The sequence below is a fragment of the Osmia lignaria genome, chromosome 13 (assembly GCF_051020975.1).
Source record: "Osmia lignaria lignaria isolate PbOS001 chromosome 13, iyOsmLign1, whole genome shotgun sequence".
In the NCBI taxonomy this organism is placed as follows: Eukaryota; Metazoa; Arthropoda; class Insecta; order Hymenoptera; family Megachilidae; genus Osmia; species Osmia lignaria.
The window spans coordinates 7319997-7337067 of NC_135044.1; the positions used below are offsets into that span (position 1 = coordinate 7319997).

Genomic DNA, 17071 nt, shown 5'->3' on the forward strand with positions numbered 1-17071 from the left:
TTAAAAGATCAAATATAACATCTAAGTAATTCTTAAATTTATTTTAGATTCTAATATAATATTTTAAAAAGTAAAATTCATAATTAAGTGTCACAATACATATTTTTATTTGTACTGAAATAGAAATAAAAGGATACGGACTATTATTAAAAATTCTTTGGAAGTAACATACAATAATGTAAATTTATAAAATTGATACTTTGTGACATTTTAAACTCAACCTTTTTGGTTTTTAAACATTCAAGTAATTTAATTATTATAATTATTAATATTTTTATTACATTAGTAATAGTAATTCTTTTTATATTCCTGAAAAGTTTGTCTTACTGTAAAGAAAATGCATTTAAATAATGTATCTTTGTATCAATTGTTTAAAGATTCATACAGTAGTAATTTATTTTTCTAAATTCGTAGCAGTTTGTAGAAGTACATTTCCAAATGTATTTAAAACACCTGTTGACTCTAATGAATGGGTAAGGCTAATTTTAGAAATATTGTACATGTTTTAACTGTTACTCACTTATCGCTTTTTTGCGTCTACTTGCACATATGATACCTGTGAACAAAATATTAACATATATAATTCAGTTATTACATATTATATTACAAATATATTATGAACTTAGATTTATACAAAACAACCGTAAAATAAGCTTACCTGAATATTATTACATTCTTAAGTATAAAAAAGTAGTGTTAGAAAAGAAATGTTGATGTATCTGGCAACATTACTTTCTTACACTTCTTAAAAATAAATATTTTGCTTTGAATTATACATTTACATAAAGTCTATTGTATTTTTATTATCACAACGAATTGCACTTATGCAATAATTGTAAGGCACTAAACATACTGGAATGATATCTTCCAGTGTAGATCTTCCATGTAGAGAATTATATCAATTGTTTATTAAAATATCCAATACTAAAGAATTTGATTTGTAAAATTATAAAACTACATTATTGGTACTATAATTTTGATTTTATGAAAATATATATTATATGCACAGAAACTGATATGTTTAAAGAAGAAAAACAAAGATTAAAGAAAATGCTAATTTATGTTTAAAATGAAGCAAAGAATACAAAAATATAACTTTACCTTTTTTTACAGAAGTAAAATGTTTCTTTTGCATTTTCTGTTGATTTACAGAATACACAACTGCATTTGCTTCCAAATTTGATGAAAGCTTTGAAGCTAATTTTCTTCTCTTTAAGGGCATTTCTTCATCTAAAGTTACAATCATCTGTTTCTCAATAAGCTTTGAAGACTGTTTATCTGCATTTTGTAACGACCAGTTGGCATCAGATTGAACAAGCGTGTTATTTGAAATATCAGTTGTAACATTTACTTTACTAACATCTTCATGAAGTTCTGTATTGTTTTTCAAAAATTTTATAGAAGTTTTATTATCTGATATATGTGAATCTTCAAGTGAGCAGGATACATTTGAATCTTCCGAGATGTTATCTTCCGTGATGTGTTTGAAATTCTCTAATTTTGGGTCCTCTTTGAAAATTGCATCTATCACAGTATCGTTATGGAAATTCAATAACATTTGCTGTTTTCGTTGAGATATATTTCTTAATCTCTGAATGCCTACACATTTGAACTGTTTGTATTCATTTTCAGAAGTACATGTAATTTGTGGTGATTTTTGACAATATGATACATGAAATGTTGATAAAGGTAATTCACATGTATTCTGCGTATCCTGATGATTAAGAATGTTAATACCAGTAAGCTGTGAACATCTTAAACTTAATTCATTATGCTTTGATTGAACAATAGACGAAGATGATTCTTCCTTTTTTCTTTTCATTTTAATCTTCTTTTTACATTTTAATTTTCTATTGGATGATCTAGACTGTGTACAAACTTCTATTCTATGTTTTGCAGTGTAATTTTTCTTCTCTGTACAATAATGTTGCATGTTTTTCTGCTTTATGGAGCTTTCATATTCATCCTCTATACACTGTGGAATTGTATTTGTATTGCACGACATTAAATCGATGGAAGACAGTAAGTCACAGGAATCTAAAGGCTGTTTTACTGATGAAGGATTCGTTTCAAATTCTAAATACACATGCTTATCCGATGATTGAATATCATCTTGCTGTCTTGATGTGCAATTTATTGAGGGATTTAATGGAATTTCATTGGAAGTAGAAATTTCAGATGAAACTTGATTTACTGTATCATTAAAACATTCGATTTGGTTAACAGTATCTTCCTTTTGAAAAATATAGGATTTTTCTGTTATACTATCGGTATCAAGCTTACTAATAGGACTAGAAAGACAACACTTAGGAAATGATTCTTTTACTTCAGAAGATATGCCATCTGAATTCACTAAATTAGCTGATTGATCAGGAGATAAATTTTTAATTAGCGAAGGAAATTCAAGTGATTTTTGTTTACTTGTATTTAATCCAAATCCAACCACATCCACACTACTATCGATTAAATAATTGTAATTGCTACATAGTTCTCTTTCCTTTTGCAAAAAAATATTTTCTTTATTTCTTGCAAAACTTTGGTCCTGAGAATTTAATTCAGAGCTATCGTAATCTTTGGTTGAAAAAATTTCTGTTTCAAATGATTTTTTAATTAATCGTGGATTAACTGCTTGTACATTTGAATACATAAAATCGTTTGAAGGAAAATCCATATTTGTTAAATCAAAATCGAATAAAGAATTTAGAATTCCAATTGTTCCAAGACTACCCTCAGGTAATGGTGTTTGAGTATTCTCTGAATCTGTTACAATATATTTTTCTTCCTTTTTATTTGAATGCGTATGTTCAGATTGTGAAAAAAATTCTGCAATACAATTTAACACATTGTTTGAATTATCATAATTAATTGGCGACATCAGTGGCGACTGCCAATTTTCCATAATCTCTTGCTCATCTTCAATGGTTATATCTCCATTTAGAATGTTATCTAAAATATCAGTATTCTCGAATTCATCCACGGAATGTGTTTTCGTTATATTAATCTTTTTTGAAAAATTCTCGCAATGTACATCTTGATTTGGTTCTTTAATATTTTTGGGATCATTCATATAAAATTCGTTGGTATGATTATTCGTTAATAGAGTCATTTTAAGTTCGTTCGTTTGTTCGGATTCGTCACTTAAAATTCTGAAACTTTCATTATCTTCTTTCTTAACAGACTGTTCAATTTCAGACTTTATATGATTGCAAAGAAAACTTCGAGAAGACTTATCTTCATTGTCTTTGCCGTGAGTGTAATAATCTCTGGGTTGTGATGTCGAAACAATGATCTTTTTACACTTATTCGAATCATATTTCAGTTGATTCAATGTAGTGTTGGTTTCTTTATCATTCCATCTGTGAAAATCTTGACAATTACACATATTCGGTAATTCCTTTTTATCATATAATTCTAAAATTTTATTCAATTTCTCTAAATTTGTAAACGAATTTATATTTTGCACCCAACTGGATGACGATCCTGGAATTTGATTTTCAGAAATTGTAGTAGCAACGGTACACATATCTGTTTTATCCGAACAGTCTAATCGTTGTTTTTCTGCATGTACTGTCATAATATGTTCACCAATACGATTTAACACGTTCATGCATTTGTCAAGGTCGCTTAACATACATATTACATTTTTGTCACAAATTAATTTCTTGTCTGTGGTACTATTTTGTGTCGCATCTTCGCTTTTTATCATATTAAATATACTATTGTTATGATAAGAAAAAGGTTTCATCTCAATCTTTTTACAGTAACTTGTGCATTCATGAGTGTCACAAGAAAGTTTTTGTTTCACAGCTTCTGTTACCTGTGAACCATGGCTGTTCATAGATATAAAATCATGTAAATGACAATCACTTTGTACATAAACAGGTTGATTTCGACAATATGTATCAGCTTGTGTCGTATTACAATTTGTTGATAATTCTTGCTTTATAGATTGTGTACTTGTTAAATTATTTTGGCACTCATTTGACAAGGGTATTGTCTCTATGGAACTTTTCGGTTGAAAGAATGATTCTTCTTTACCCTGAGTATCTATTACGCTAGATTTATTGGCTGTACTTTTAGAAATAAAGGTATGTTGAGACATTTCATTTTCCTCTCTACTTTCCTTAAGTAGATTTAATATAGTTTTTGGTACTTTAATATTTTGTCCCACTGTATCTAAAAGTTTTAATAATGCTAACAGTTTATGGCGTTGTAAATTAATTTGTTTTAATGATGATGTATCACATTGTTTGTGTTGAAGTAAACATTTTAATTCGTTATTTCTTTTATTTAAAATATAACCATATATGCTTTGTAAATTAACATGAATATTATCTTTGATTGGTTCTTGTTCCAATGAAGTACAGCTTTCTGTACTTTCACTAATTTTATTGTCCAAAACTGGTGAATGCTCCAAAAGAATATTATCTGTAAAATATTCAGAGTTTTCTTTACTATGAACTACAATCTCCGCTTGACTACTGCACTTTACTTCATTATTTTGCTTTTGTACTTTATATTTCTTTCTTGTCATTTGTAACCATTCCAATTTTTTATTATTTCTTCTTTTGTTCTTCTTCTTATTTATCGTCAATTCATCTTCCTTAGTTAAATCAATTAATATTACTTCTCCGGGTTTTAATTTCGACACTTTTTTATGTTTTCTATACTTGTTTCTTGCATTAATTACAAACATTTGATCGATAGTTTTATTAAATTGTATGTCATTTTCGAAGAAACAATCATTTCTTAAATTCCTTACTTTCCTTCTTTCGCACTCATGGTTTGTAGTATGTTCTTGAACATCACAGAACAAAATCTGAAAATGTTAGAAATTAAGAAAATATTAAACAATCGCTATATTTACAGAAAACTATGAATATTTTATAATGTAAAAATTACCTGTCAAGTATTGTAATCGTTTAAATTAGAAATTTTTGCTAAATGAGAATCCCTAAAACGGACAGACATTGCATCCTCAAATGCTAAGAAGTTCTTGGATGCTGTTTTTAAGTCAAATACATTTGGTTGCAACAACCAGATAGTTTCATTTTCATATTCTATGGGAGGTTTTGGTATAATCTTCAACAACTCATCACGCATTTTCGGTATACATGACCCCAATATTGTTAAAGCAATCTTATTCACTTCTTTTTTCTCTTTAACGTTTTCCTTCATTCTTTTCCACATTTTTAAAACAAGCAAATATCTAACATAATCTATGTCTATCAGAGATTCCATATTTTTTTCTAAACTGGTAAAACTTTTCCTATTGTAAAAAATTTTTTATATAAAGTATTGTTCAGTATCGAGCACAGTAGACTTTCTTAGGAAAAAATGGCATTAAAAGGGTAGCAATCAGAAGGGCATCAGAAGGGCCGGGAACTCAGGAAAACGGAGAGGGGTATCGCCATTTTTCCTGGGGAAATTTACCATGCTCAGTATTGTACAATACAAATTTTCTTTTCTTAAATTAGTAATAAAAAAAATATTAAAGGTTTACATACATGAATATAGGATCACATATTTTTGAGTACTTTTTAGTAACAAATTGAAGTTTAAGTAATACTCTGAAGATATATTTTTCTGAATTATCTGAAACAAAATTGAATAGATAATTATTATAAATATGTTAATTCCTATAACGAGTGTAAACTTACTTAAATATATCCACAATACTGAAAGAAGTTTGGCTGCCAGTTTAGAAGAATCCATATTTTGTTTAAAGGTCTGGAATTCCATGTCTATGTACATTCCTAATAATGCTGACATTTCATTTAAATACCAATCACAATCATCTGCATCCTATAAAATATTTAGTAAGATGTTCATAAATCAACATTTTAAGTATAATTAAAACTAATAATGTTAAAATACCTCTTTAATTTCATGCCAATAAAGATGGAAAAATGTTAATGTATTACTTATATGGTTTTTTAACTTTATCATATCTGATGTCTTTTCACAATACATATTTATACTCTTCAAAATATTTCTGAAACATTTAATAAAAATCAGTTGTTTTTTATTTATATATACTTTCAATATTTCTTAAATGATCAAAGATAATGATCTTACTGTTTATAGAGAAGAAGTAAATATTTTAATAATGGGTAACTCTTATTCCCCACAGATGAACACATTATTTTATTAAATTTATTAAACCATGGAAATATATTTTCACATAATTTAGCATCAATAAATTGATTGTTTAAAACCTCTTCAGTTTCATGTTTTGTAGATATATTGGTATACTTTTTGTGCATCCATACAAAATCTATTTCATCTCTTTCATCCATTGTTATTTCATTTGTATAAAATTCTGCTATAAAAATATAAAAATTAAGATAACACTAAAATATCTTATACATGTCCAATTATATGAGAGGCATAAGACTTAAACATTAATTTATTTTAAAAATATATTCAACGTAAGTAATGAATAAGAACTGTTAACTGCTAATATTTTTGTTTCCTATACCTCTCATAGTATATTAGAATAATAATATGCTTCTTACTTGTGGAATTCTTATTTTTCAAATTATCATTCAAAGTAAAGGAATTGCATAGATTCATCTCTGGTGGAGGTGGAACCATGACTACCATTCAAAATAAATTTTATAAAACCTAGAAACAAGTGGTTGCATATGTAGTTATCAATAATACCCATATATAATTTTTATTATCTTTGAAATAAGAAGTAATTATTAATAGATTAAATATTATAATTTTATAGTATATCCATAAGTTATATAAAAGGGAACATTACCTAATCTTTTCAGCGCAATTATAGCCAAATTCCTTATACACCTTTCAGTACAACATTCGGTACAATTTCTATATTCTTATGATCGATGTGATCGCGTGTCAGTGGGAAGGTACATCGTAGAAAATATCTAAAAAGACAACAATCAACAATGAAAGAGCGGAAGTTTTTCTTAATACGAACTTGTTTAAGAATGTGTCCAATGTGCGGCATTATAAACACCCCCACACCCCTGATTTATGCTTTTACAACGCTTACTACTACATACCCAAAAGAAAAGAAAATTAAATGGGCACAGTTGTTATTTTTTTTCTCTGTGAATTAACAGTTTCATTGCTTTAGTTTTTCAGTGTTTGCAACAGCACAGTCGCATGCGACGATAATTTTGCTGACCTGCGCCGTCGCTTGTCGTACTTAAAACTTGTTATAGTTCTTCGAAAATTGAGTGAAACGCAACGCCTGGCACCGATTGTTAATTTAACGTCGTCGTGATTCTAGCGTTCAAAGCATTCGTCACGGAAATTCGGAATACAGGAACGGTCACTCCTTTTGAAGAACCCTTATGCATTCTCAGAAATAATAAATTTTTTACGCTAATAATTTTTCAATTTAACTATACATGTTTAATCAAGATTATATAAATTTTATTCTATCACTTAAAATTAATTGGAGTCTTTGAAACCGTGATTGCATAACTGGTCATCATTCTAGAAATTAAGTTATTACTTATGATTAGATTTAATATTTAAACAACTGCTAATCTTTACAAAATGAAAATCATTAGAGAACAGAGATACTATTCTAAAATAGTGAAAATAAATGATTGTGTAATTGTATGAAAAATCTTACGACAGAAATTTGATCGAACAGTCGTCTGACACAAGTTATGTCACGTGTAGTCGAACGTATGGTGTCAATCAGTGTCAATTTAAAGCGTTTAGTATATACGCTCCTGAGAAGAGAAGTTGCATACAGAAGCGCAGACGTTGCGCGAACTTTTCAGCTATAATAACCGCTAGCGGCCGATCACGTATGTGACATGGCGTCCGGGTAGAAAGAAAGTTGACTGTTAAATAAGCGTTAATGTTGTTTTTATGACATTGACCAACCGAAAAGGGAACATCCGAGGCCGCGAATTTCCCACAGACACCGGCATTGATGGTAATGCATGCGAGGAAACCACAAAGGATCAGCGATGGGTAGGGTACCGCCGTCAAATACCCAATCCTGACACAACCAACCTCTACTCACCTCACCTCTCATCACCAAGTCCGTCCATCCGACCCACTCGACATCACTACTACCGCCATTCACGGGACGTTTCTCCTCGATGGAAATTTCATTTTCCATCCCGGAACACCCGCTGTCTAACGATACGATTTATCATTTACTTTGTATGATTTCAGGTACTTCGAAAAGCACCAGGCCCATCCCTATCAGGTAAATATCATCGAGCAATTGGTGTTGGGGATTTCGGAGGGGGGTAATTTATCTACAGTGCGGTTGCACGCATAATTTTACCGCGATTATTTTTCGCCTTTGTTTAGAAAATATAAAATTCATCTCTTTATTTAACGCTTTTTCTTGAAAAATTGCGCGATCATCTGTGTCATCGTTCTTTTCATATTTTCTAAGTCATACTTTTTTTTCCTCCGGCTCGTTATTATGAACTAACGATTAGTACAAATTATTTATAAAGAATTCATTATTGGCTTTAAGTATTAGAAACATTACAAACATCTTTTTCAGTGTTGTGATATTTCTCCTGTAATTTACCCGCCTATTTTGTTAATTTTATTGTGGTGTAATTTTTATGCAATCCTTATGTGTTTAGTGATATATACATTATTATTATTATATATATGTTTATGTTATTACATTAGATTCTTCATAATCTAATGTTTCAGTAATATTATGCAGATAACTTTCTGTAACATACCATGATAATGTAAAAAAAATAGCTTTCTCTTTCTATACAAATTTAATACATTTTATGCATTAACAACTAACAACATCGTTGAATGTATGTAAGTTGCTTTAATATTCATATCATTTGTCTGTTCTAACGAATATTTTAATGCTATAAGTACAGATACTTTGATTATGCACATTTGTCGAATGTATGTATATAACTAAAGTCTATTGTGCATAAAAAGATGCTTCTTTTTCACTTCAAATAATTAGCTCAAAAAAATGAGTCCAATTAGTAAAAATATTGCATTGTTTTTAAAATGTTTTAAAAACATTAATTGTAATATTGTCCTTGAATGTAATATAGTTACAAATGTGCATGAAATTTATATGATTTTTAATGTATTGTTTATAGCTTACATTGAATGTGGTAAAAATAATGTACAAATTATCGTATATTTATCAGGTTTTGTGAAAGATGACAATTTTTTTCATCTTGTAAATATAACCTCACTTGTAGAAAATCAATAATTCATTCTTCATTATGTAGATTACTAATAGTGATTTAGAAATATTATACTGACATTTTAATTAGAATTTCCTTTGTGATAGGTTATTTATAAAAGTTATACCTCTACTAATATTAACTAATCTCATACTTAATTTGTATTAGATAGGTTCATTCAGTTTTATGTAATTCATGAAAGTTATATTAAATTATTCATTAAAACAAAGTACATTATTAACTATTTTCTTCATAAAATGTATTCTATGTAGATGAAATAAAAATTTGCACTCTTGTTTTTACCATTGCATGATTATTTTATGTATTACAGATGTTTGTTACATTTATATTGTGATCCTAATATGTTTTATTTATGTAAAATTGAAAAAATGATATCAAATGATATGAATATTTAATATTTGTTTTATTTATTTTTCACAAAATAAAAAATGTCTGCTTTACTTACATTGAATATTTTTTATTGCAGAACGCAAAGTACAGCAGTTCTAAGGGTGGTTATTCCTCATCAACGACATCATCAGATGGTCGTTACGAAGGACGTATGCGAGATTCCCCAAATGGCAACTCTTACAGTCCAGCAGCGGGCTTGGGTATGGGCATGGGAACAGACAGAGATAGTCCTCGCAGCTACACATCTAAACCCCTTTACAAGAAGGAGAGAGAAAATAGAGACTACAAGTTATCCTCCTCTAGGGACAAGTATTCGGGTAATTAAATTTTATATCTGTTTCTCTTAATTGTTCAATATGGTTTAGGTTTAATGTACTTTAAAGTAATATCCAAAGTAAATCACTAAGAAAGTAATTAAGAAACATAGTCATGAATTTATAAAATATTGTATTGAAAAATTCAATAATTGTAATTATTTTATGAAGAACAATAATACAGTCAATTTTGCTACAACCAGTAAAAATTAAAGATTATAATTAATAAGGAAGAATTAAGTGTTTTTTGCATTGTTAAAAGTTAAAGTTTTATGTAATTGGAATAAAAATATTTCCTAAATCAATTGGGAAAAAAAAACGGATTATTATTTGGAAATAGAAGAATATTACCAATTTTATTTAATAAAATACCATTTGTTACATATGATATTCTACACACGTTTTATGTATAGAAGCACACAATTTAGAATATAATTTAAAAACTTCATAGTTCACTATTGTGCACAAATATAGAATAAACTTGTGCATAAAATAATTATACAAATTATACAAGAATAATGAACATAAATATATTTTATATTTATTTATTTGAGTAAGATTTTCATTAAATATAATAAGTGACATGTTTTCATTTCATTTTATAAATAAAATTTTATGTTTCAAATTATATAAAAAAGAAACTGTTACAAAATCGACTGTATAACACTTTTTTCTTTGAGAAATAAAGATTTAATTCCTCTTTCTTCAGTATAAAAACAGGGTTGTGTCTTAACATTTTCAGCTGTAACATGCTTACTTGCATATGTGTAGATTGTGCACGATCCCCAAAAGACAAGAGAAGCCGTGAGAGCAGAGATTCAGAACACAGGACCAACCACGATAGGAGTAGTGGAGAGGTATGAAATTTGTTATAAACTTCGAATTAAGTAGCACGTAATACCCCCAATTAATTTTAGTTACGTAAAATTTTCTGAATAAAGTATGTATTATGTGTAATGCTGAATATTTTATGAAGTTGTTTGAAATGTTTCAAGTAGTGGTATATGTTGATATAAATGTTTCTTTATTGTTACAGATTTTACATCCTATAAAATTATCATCAAATTCATCAAGAGAGTCTTCATCTCAAAGGAAATTATCACACAATTCCTGTCAGGTCAGTATCAAGTATTACTTCAAATGTTATTAGTAAAATTACATAAATATCACATTGAATAAATTTTTGAATAAAATAACAAATAAATTTTTATCTTTGATATAAAGTTTGATGTAAAAGTTAAATAAATAGATATTAAAATCAATAGTCAAGTCAAGTATGTTGTTGAAGAATTACAAATTCCTTAAAGTGATAAAGTATTGAAAAATGAAGATTTGATAGGTACACAGGATCAACAACGTGGCCAAATAATTTCATCTTTTCGAACAAGTTTTGGAATTCCTATAAATATTTTCCATCGATTCAATCGTTTCCGGAAATTTTAGAACAGTCTGTTTAGGATAAACGTGGTGATGAGCGAGGAGGTGCAATGGAACGTTCGGCCAGGTTCGGTGATTGGTCAGAGCACATGAGTTCTTCGGGGAAGAAGTATTATTACAACTGTAAAACAGAAGTTTCTCAGTGGGAAAAGCCACGGGAATGGATTAGTCGAACAGATAATCGACAACGTCAATCTAATGATTATTCTTCTAGGTCAAGTAGGTTTAACGATATTATATCACTAAATAAATGTTTTTAATTAAAAACAAATGGTTGTACTTTGCATGTTATCAATTCCTTTCGCTGCAGTATCAAATGTGTAATAGTCGTAAATCATTAAAGCTTGGTAAATAATTTGTTTGCTACTAATCTCTTGCAATTAACTGACTATCGCATGTCCATTATCTGCAGCGAAAGGGTTATTTTATTAATTAAGGAAGTTCAGTTAATTTATTGTGTATTTATGTTTATCATTTTATACTTGAAGCATAGAAAATGATATTTTTCTAATTGAAGAATGAGTCACCCCATACAGATAAATATTAAACAACTGAATTTCTGAATTTCTCATAACTTCAACTAATTAATATAACCAAAGTCAGAAAAGTGATTCAGTTTAGAAGATTTTGGTTTTTCATTTCTTTTGTCTCGCAGGTCATGATAAACATTCCAACTCGCGGTCAAATAGCAGTAGCAGTGTGCGAGATGGTAAATCATCGCGTCAATCCGATAAACGAGAATATTGGAGTTCATGCAGTGGAAGTGGTGGTGGTAGTACTAGGGAAGATGTATCAGTTAGGGAAAGGGAAAGAGAGAAAGAACGTGAAAGAGAACGTGAACGTGAAAGAGATCGCGAATCGTGTAGAGAGGATGCAGGAGGTGAGCGTCAAGCTCAGGATATGGATATATCACCAGGTGATTCTACACCAACTTCTGAACCTCTATCTTGCACTCACGACCCACTGCCCCAAGGTCCTGTTTTGTTGGCCACTGGTATGTTTTATTTATTGGATACAATACAATGATAAAAGGAAAAGAAAAGTACTGATAGATTAATAATTGATTATAGCATTACCTCGGTTAACATCACATCCACCGTCAACACCACAAACACCTGGTAAACTTAATTCACCGACGCAACAACAAGGAAATAGTAATGCTCCAGGGCCACCAGTTTCACTAGCAAATCTTCCAAGACTTTTATCACAAATCACAGGCAATAAAGAACAACCTGACATTACACCGCAAAAAGCACTACAAACACTTCAAACAGCCGCTATTTTATTGTCTAGACAAGTAAGTGTGTTCTATAATTTAAGGATAACATTTTTGTAGGTAATTAATCTAAATTTTTTTACAGAGATTTCAGCAACATTTTTTTTTCATATTATAATATTAAAATTTATAGTAAGCATTTATTCCTTATTTTTTCATTTTTTAAATTCAAATTGGAGTTGAATTAATAAACAGTTTATTAATTCTGTGAAACAGGTAGATGATAATAATAAAAATTATTTGATTATATTTTTCTTCCAGCAGTCGGCTAGTGGTGACCGAAATAATAGTGGAAATGATGTAATGGTCCCGCTAAAAGTTGATACAAGTGGCAACATTACAAGCGAGGGACCACCAACTCCGACGCATTCGGAAACCCAGGATTGCATTGATGCACGAAAATGTATATTGACGATGAACGATAAACTTGTACTATTGTTTGAATTGATAAAACTTAACATTTAATAACTATATGTTTATTTTTCTTTCACAGTAACAAGTCCTGGGGGTACGAATTCTGGAGTGCAAGGTTTAAGCTCATTGCAAAATCTTAGCACATTAGGTTCTCTTGGAAATTTAAGTAATACAGGTTTACAAGCATTATCTAGAGTACAGCCTCCTTTAACACCTTCTTTAACACCTTCACTTGCTAATCATTATCGGGAAGATCTAACGCAACACGTGCGTGCCTTTCCTGCTGATATCCTTGAAAAACAGGTATATACATGTAATACATACACACACATATAGTTATTTCATCATAGTTATGTCATATATGTATATAAGATAATATGATATATCTATGAATGGTATGATAAAAAATATTTCGGTAATTGTCACTTATAGGCACAGAAACTTAGTGAGGAAGCACACACAATGGGAAGTTTACAGTGTACAAGAGTGTCGGCAGAATTAAAGACGGCACGATCTATAGTGAGGCTGACAGAGATTCAGGCAACTTTACAGGAACAAAGGTATATGTACACTCATATTTTATATTCAAATCATACCTATAAGATAATAATGAAATTACTTTTAAATTGAATTGGTAAACTTAATATTCTAGGATATTATTTCTCCGTCAACAAATTCAAACATTGGAGGAGCTAAAATCCCAAAATTCCTTCATGTCTGATGATTCTTAGTGTAAGAAACTTTATAAAGTAATTATAATTACAATCTATAATTCATGCAAAAAATAAAACATAATTATTAATATTCTCATTAATATTGAATAATTAAGATTGTACCTAAATTATAATATCATGATAGAAACGGTAAAAAATAGTAATGAATATATGGGCTGCCCAGAGAGGATCGGTTGTTTCGTTTATCAACTAACGAGTCTTATAATTAATTGAAAAGCCCCCCTCTCTGGGAAGCACAAAAGGCCTATCCACATGCAAACACAACACTAAGTAAATAGAAAATCAATCTATTCTATCAGTTCATTGCAAACTATTAAATTGTCCACATCGTCTTGTATTACCTATGTTATACGTGTCAATGTTTCATATCCCAAGAGTAAGCGGCATTTTAACTAGTTGAAACATTTTTGTTGTAAATCTCGGAATAAAATTCGTGCCAGAAGTTTTAATTCAGTTCTTTATCGCCACTGTCTTACCTAATTCCCAGACTATTTAAAAGAAAAATGATTTTCTTCTGTTGTAAAATTATAATAATTTTCTTCACATGTTTAATAAACTTTTCTTTAAGTATGATATATAAAGAAGAAAAGTAAAAATGTTTAGAAAATTATAATTTGTATAAAAGGTATTTGTAAATAGTTTTAGAGATTTACAATAACTTAATCTGTATTATTCTTAGTACTTTTGGAAAGTACTTTGATGGTATATTGCTAAAAGAAATTGTATAGAATGTGCCAAAATCGGTTAAATAAGTGAAACACTTAATATATTTTAATCGTAAATAATTTTTATTTTCTGCATAGCTCCTCATACAGTTATACAACATAAGAAAAAATGAATTACGTTATATCATTGTATTAGCTCTTGTAAGCAAAAACTGAAATGTAGTAGACGATGTGATCCTTAGAAATTTTAATTAATATATATATATATATATATTTATATACATAGAATTAGAATTTTTAAACAATAATCACTGAGCTATTTTGTGTGGAATAGAACTTCAATTTTCCATCACTTATATTCTGCCCACTCTATTTTCGTTCAAAACATTATGAAAAAAATTAGTTACTTTACTGTGCTTAAAATAAAGTATTTTCACTGAAGAAAACATAAAACGAGTATATATATATATATATATATATATATTGTTCAGGATGATAAAACCACGAATACTACAGTAAGTTATAATATGGATTTCTTACTTTGTATATTTCTTTAAGGAACTGTTAAGGAGTGAGCTTAATACTTACAGAAATAAAAAGCAACATGAAATCTAATCACGAAACAGATACATTTCATCAAAGAATTTGAGACTGCGACTGAATTCTAAACGTTTCTTTTCAAATTACTTTTTTTTTTTTAATGCAAATCAAGAAGCTTTTTACAAAGTACCTGTGCACATATTTTCTTCTCATACCTTTTTTTTAAAATCATTTACTAAAAAAGAATTAAGCTGTAAGTGTGATTAGTTGGTATGATATATAATTAAACTTCTTGATTCGCATTAATATCTAAATGCCCTTCTAAAATCGTTATTTTTACTAGCTACAAAATAAAAATTGTAAACCCAAATTAAACATTGTTTTTTTTTTCGATTGATATTTTTCATGTATCTTAATATTGTATAATATAATTATTATGAGTACAGCGGAGGATAGTATTTAAGAATAATATTGGTAATAATGTTAACGTGAATGTATCCTGTTCACGGTGTTTCTCAACGCGAGTTCTCAATAGCCTTCGTCATAATCACAAATGTTATGCATTAAAGCAACATGTCACATTTAATACAATAAATTATACGATATGAGGCTATCGAGGTTTTATTAATTATAATTACATATTTATACACTTGTTTTGCAAATAGATGTTATTTCTGTTATATGTAATATACACGGGTATTTTTATTATAATCTCTTTTTTATTACTATGTATGTATGTATGTTTCAATAAACTATGTGTTACTATGCTTAGTGTAAAATAAAACAGTCATAATTGAAATTTTTTTCCTGAGTTCATTTGAAAAAAAAAGAGTGAATTGTTTGCATTTTTCATACTTCATTTGTGCGATTAATGATTACCGAATTAGAAGTGATTTTATCGATTGAGAAACACCGATAATTCTTTACAATATTATCTAACATTATACCATGTCATGAGAATGTTATAACATCCCCATAGCACCTGAAGCATACAGTGAACATTCTCCCATGTACATTGTATTTAATTACAGTCAGTCATTGGACTTATTTTATAACAAACTCTCTCTCTCTTTTTTGAACGTTAGATCATTGATTAATATATCCTCAATATAATCATTACAGATATTCGTGTAAATTCAGTACAATGCATAATTTTCATGGACTAAGATTATAATAAGGCCTCTGAACATCTGACTCATTTTATTTTACATTTCATAACTTGTAGAAGTATTGTACATTAAAATTAAAAAATTTTCTGGATTATATTATTAGTATGAAGTTAGGATATTCAGAATTTTCCTTTGTTTCTTCTAGTCAAATAAAAAAAATATAGCAATTAAAGAACCATTAATAATTGTCATTTTTATCAATAAATTATTTTTCCTGTGTTGATTGCTATTTTCTCATTTTTAGAACAATTTAATTGAAGTACATGTATGGTTAAGTTGTAATAAAAATGAATATTTAAATGGGTATTTAACGCTTGTTACAACAAATGTCACTTATAAAAGAGCAAATATTTTACAAGTTATGAAATGTTACAGGTCTATTGTTGAACGATTTCAATGTAGTGCTCTTCAAGTGTTTATGCAAACATATTGCAATGGAGAGTACAAACTGCTACAAAACAATTCCAATATGATTTGTTTTACAATCGTTAATACATCTATATCATACGCTCGTTATGTGATTTTAAGGCCATATACGAGATTTAATACAAAGGTACTGCCCCTTTAGGTCAGTATTTGATATATTTATTAATTTGGAAATTTGTCTAGGGGATAGACAAATGGACGACACAGCCTCGACAGAGAATGTTCACAGTGCAAGACAGCAGCATAGACATATCTCAGCGCAGCCTCACTTTATCATTGGTTAGTGCTTCTGCTGGTAATTATTATACAAATCTATCATTTCTTAAATTACACAATACAACTATATACGGAAGAACCCTTCGTAGACAAGAGCTCTCTTTTTGTTTCCTTTACACAACAAATATATTAAAAGGTACTGTAAGTATGAACTCATTAATTTCTGTCATCGAACTGCTTCTCATGTTTTTATTGATAGATATAATTTTAATGATATAAAAACAAAA

The 17071-nt window shown here is 28.8% G+C and overlaps 2 protein-coding genes across 5 annotated transcripts; one reads left to right on the forward strand and one right to left on the reverse strand.

Annotated features, from left to right (window-relative positions):
• Positions 1-195: 195 nt before the first annotated feature.
• On the reverse strand, positions 196-7637 carry LOC117602221 (uncharacterized). The gene is given in 10 exon segments (XM_076691744.1): positions 196-556; positions 1102-4819; positions 4903-5269; positions 5508-5595; positions 5661-5805; positions 5878-5995; positions 6079-6325; positions 6519-6627; positions 6770-6896; positions 7616-7637. Coding segments are annotated over 8 exon segments (4815 nt in total). The 5' UTR covers positions 6607-6627; positions 6770-6896; positions 7616-7637; the 3' UTR covers positions 196-512.
• Positions 7638-7769: 132 nt separating this feature from the next.
• Positions 7770-15140, forward strand: wcy (WW domain-containing adapter protein with coiled-coil wacky). 4 transcript variants are annotated; one of them, XM_034319955.2, is made up of 12 exons: positions 7770-7965; positions 8173-8206; positions 9670-9910; positions 10679-10764; positions 10944-11024; positions 11365-11563; positions 12000-12338; positions 12415-12641; positions 12885-13023; positions 13114-13337; positions 13467-13594; positions 13687-15140. In XM_034319955.2, exons 1-12 carry the CDS (start codon positions 7925-7927, stop codon positions 13763-13765), a joined length of 1818 nt encoding a protein of 605 aa, XP_034175846.1. In that variant the 5' UTR covers positions 7770-7924; the 3' UTR covers positions 13766-15140. The 4 variants fall into 4 exon arrangements, with proteins under 4 accessions (XP_034175846.1, XP_034175845.1, XP_034175847.1 ...); XM_034319954.2 differs by having other exon boundaries at positions 7771-7965; positions 12882-13023; XM_034319956.2 differs by lacking the exons at positions 7770-7965; positions 8173-8206 and adding an exon at positions 8773-8793 and having other exon boundaries at positions 12882-13023.
• The last annotated feature ends 1931 nt before the right edge of the window (positions 15141-17071 follow it).

Excerpts from the sequence above, each read along its gene's own strand:
- wcy (XM_034319954.2), top strand. The coding sequence starts at position 7,925 with ATGGTAATGCATGCGAGGAAACCACAAAGGATCAGCGATGG. Across the intron at positions 8,207-9,669 it reads ACCAGGCCCATCCCTATCAG|AACGCAAAGTACAGCAGTTC; the intron begins GTAAATATCATC and ends TTTTTATTGCAG. Across the intron at positions 11,564-11,999 it reads TGATTATTCTTCTAGGTCAA|GTCATGATAAACATTCCAAC; the intron begins GTAGGTTTAACG and ends TTTGTCTCGCAG.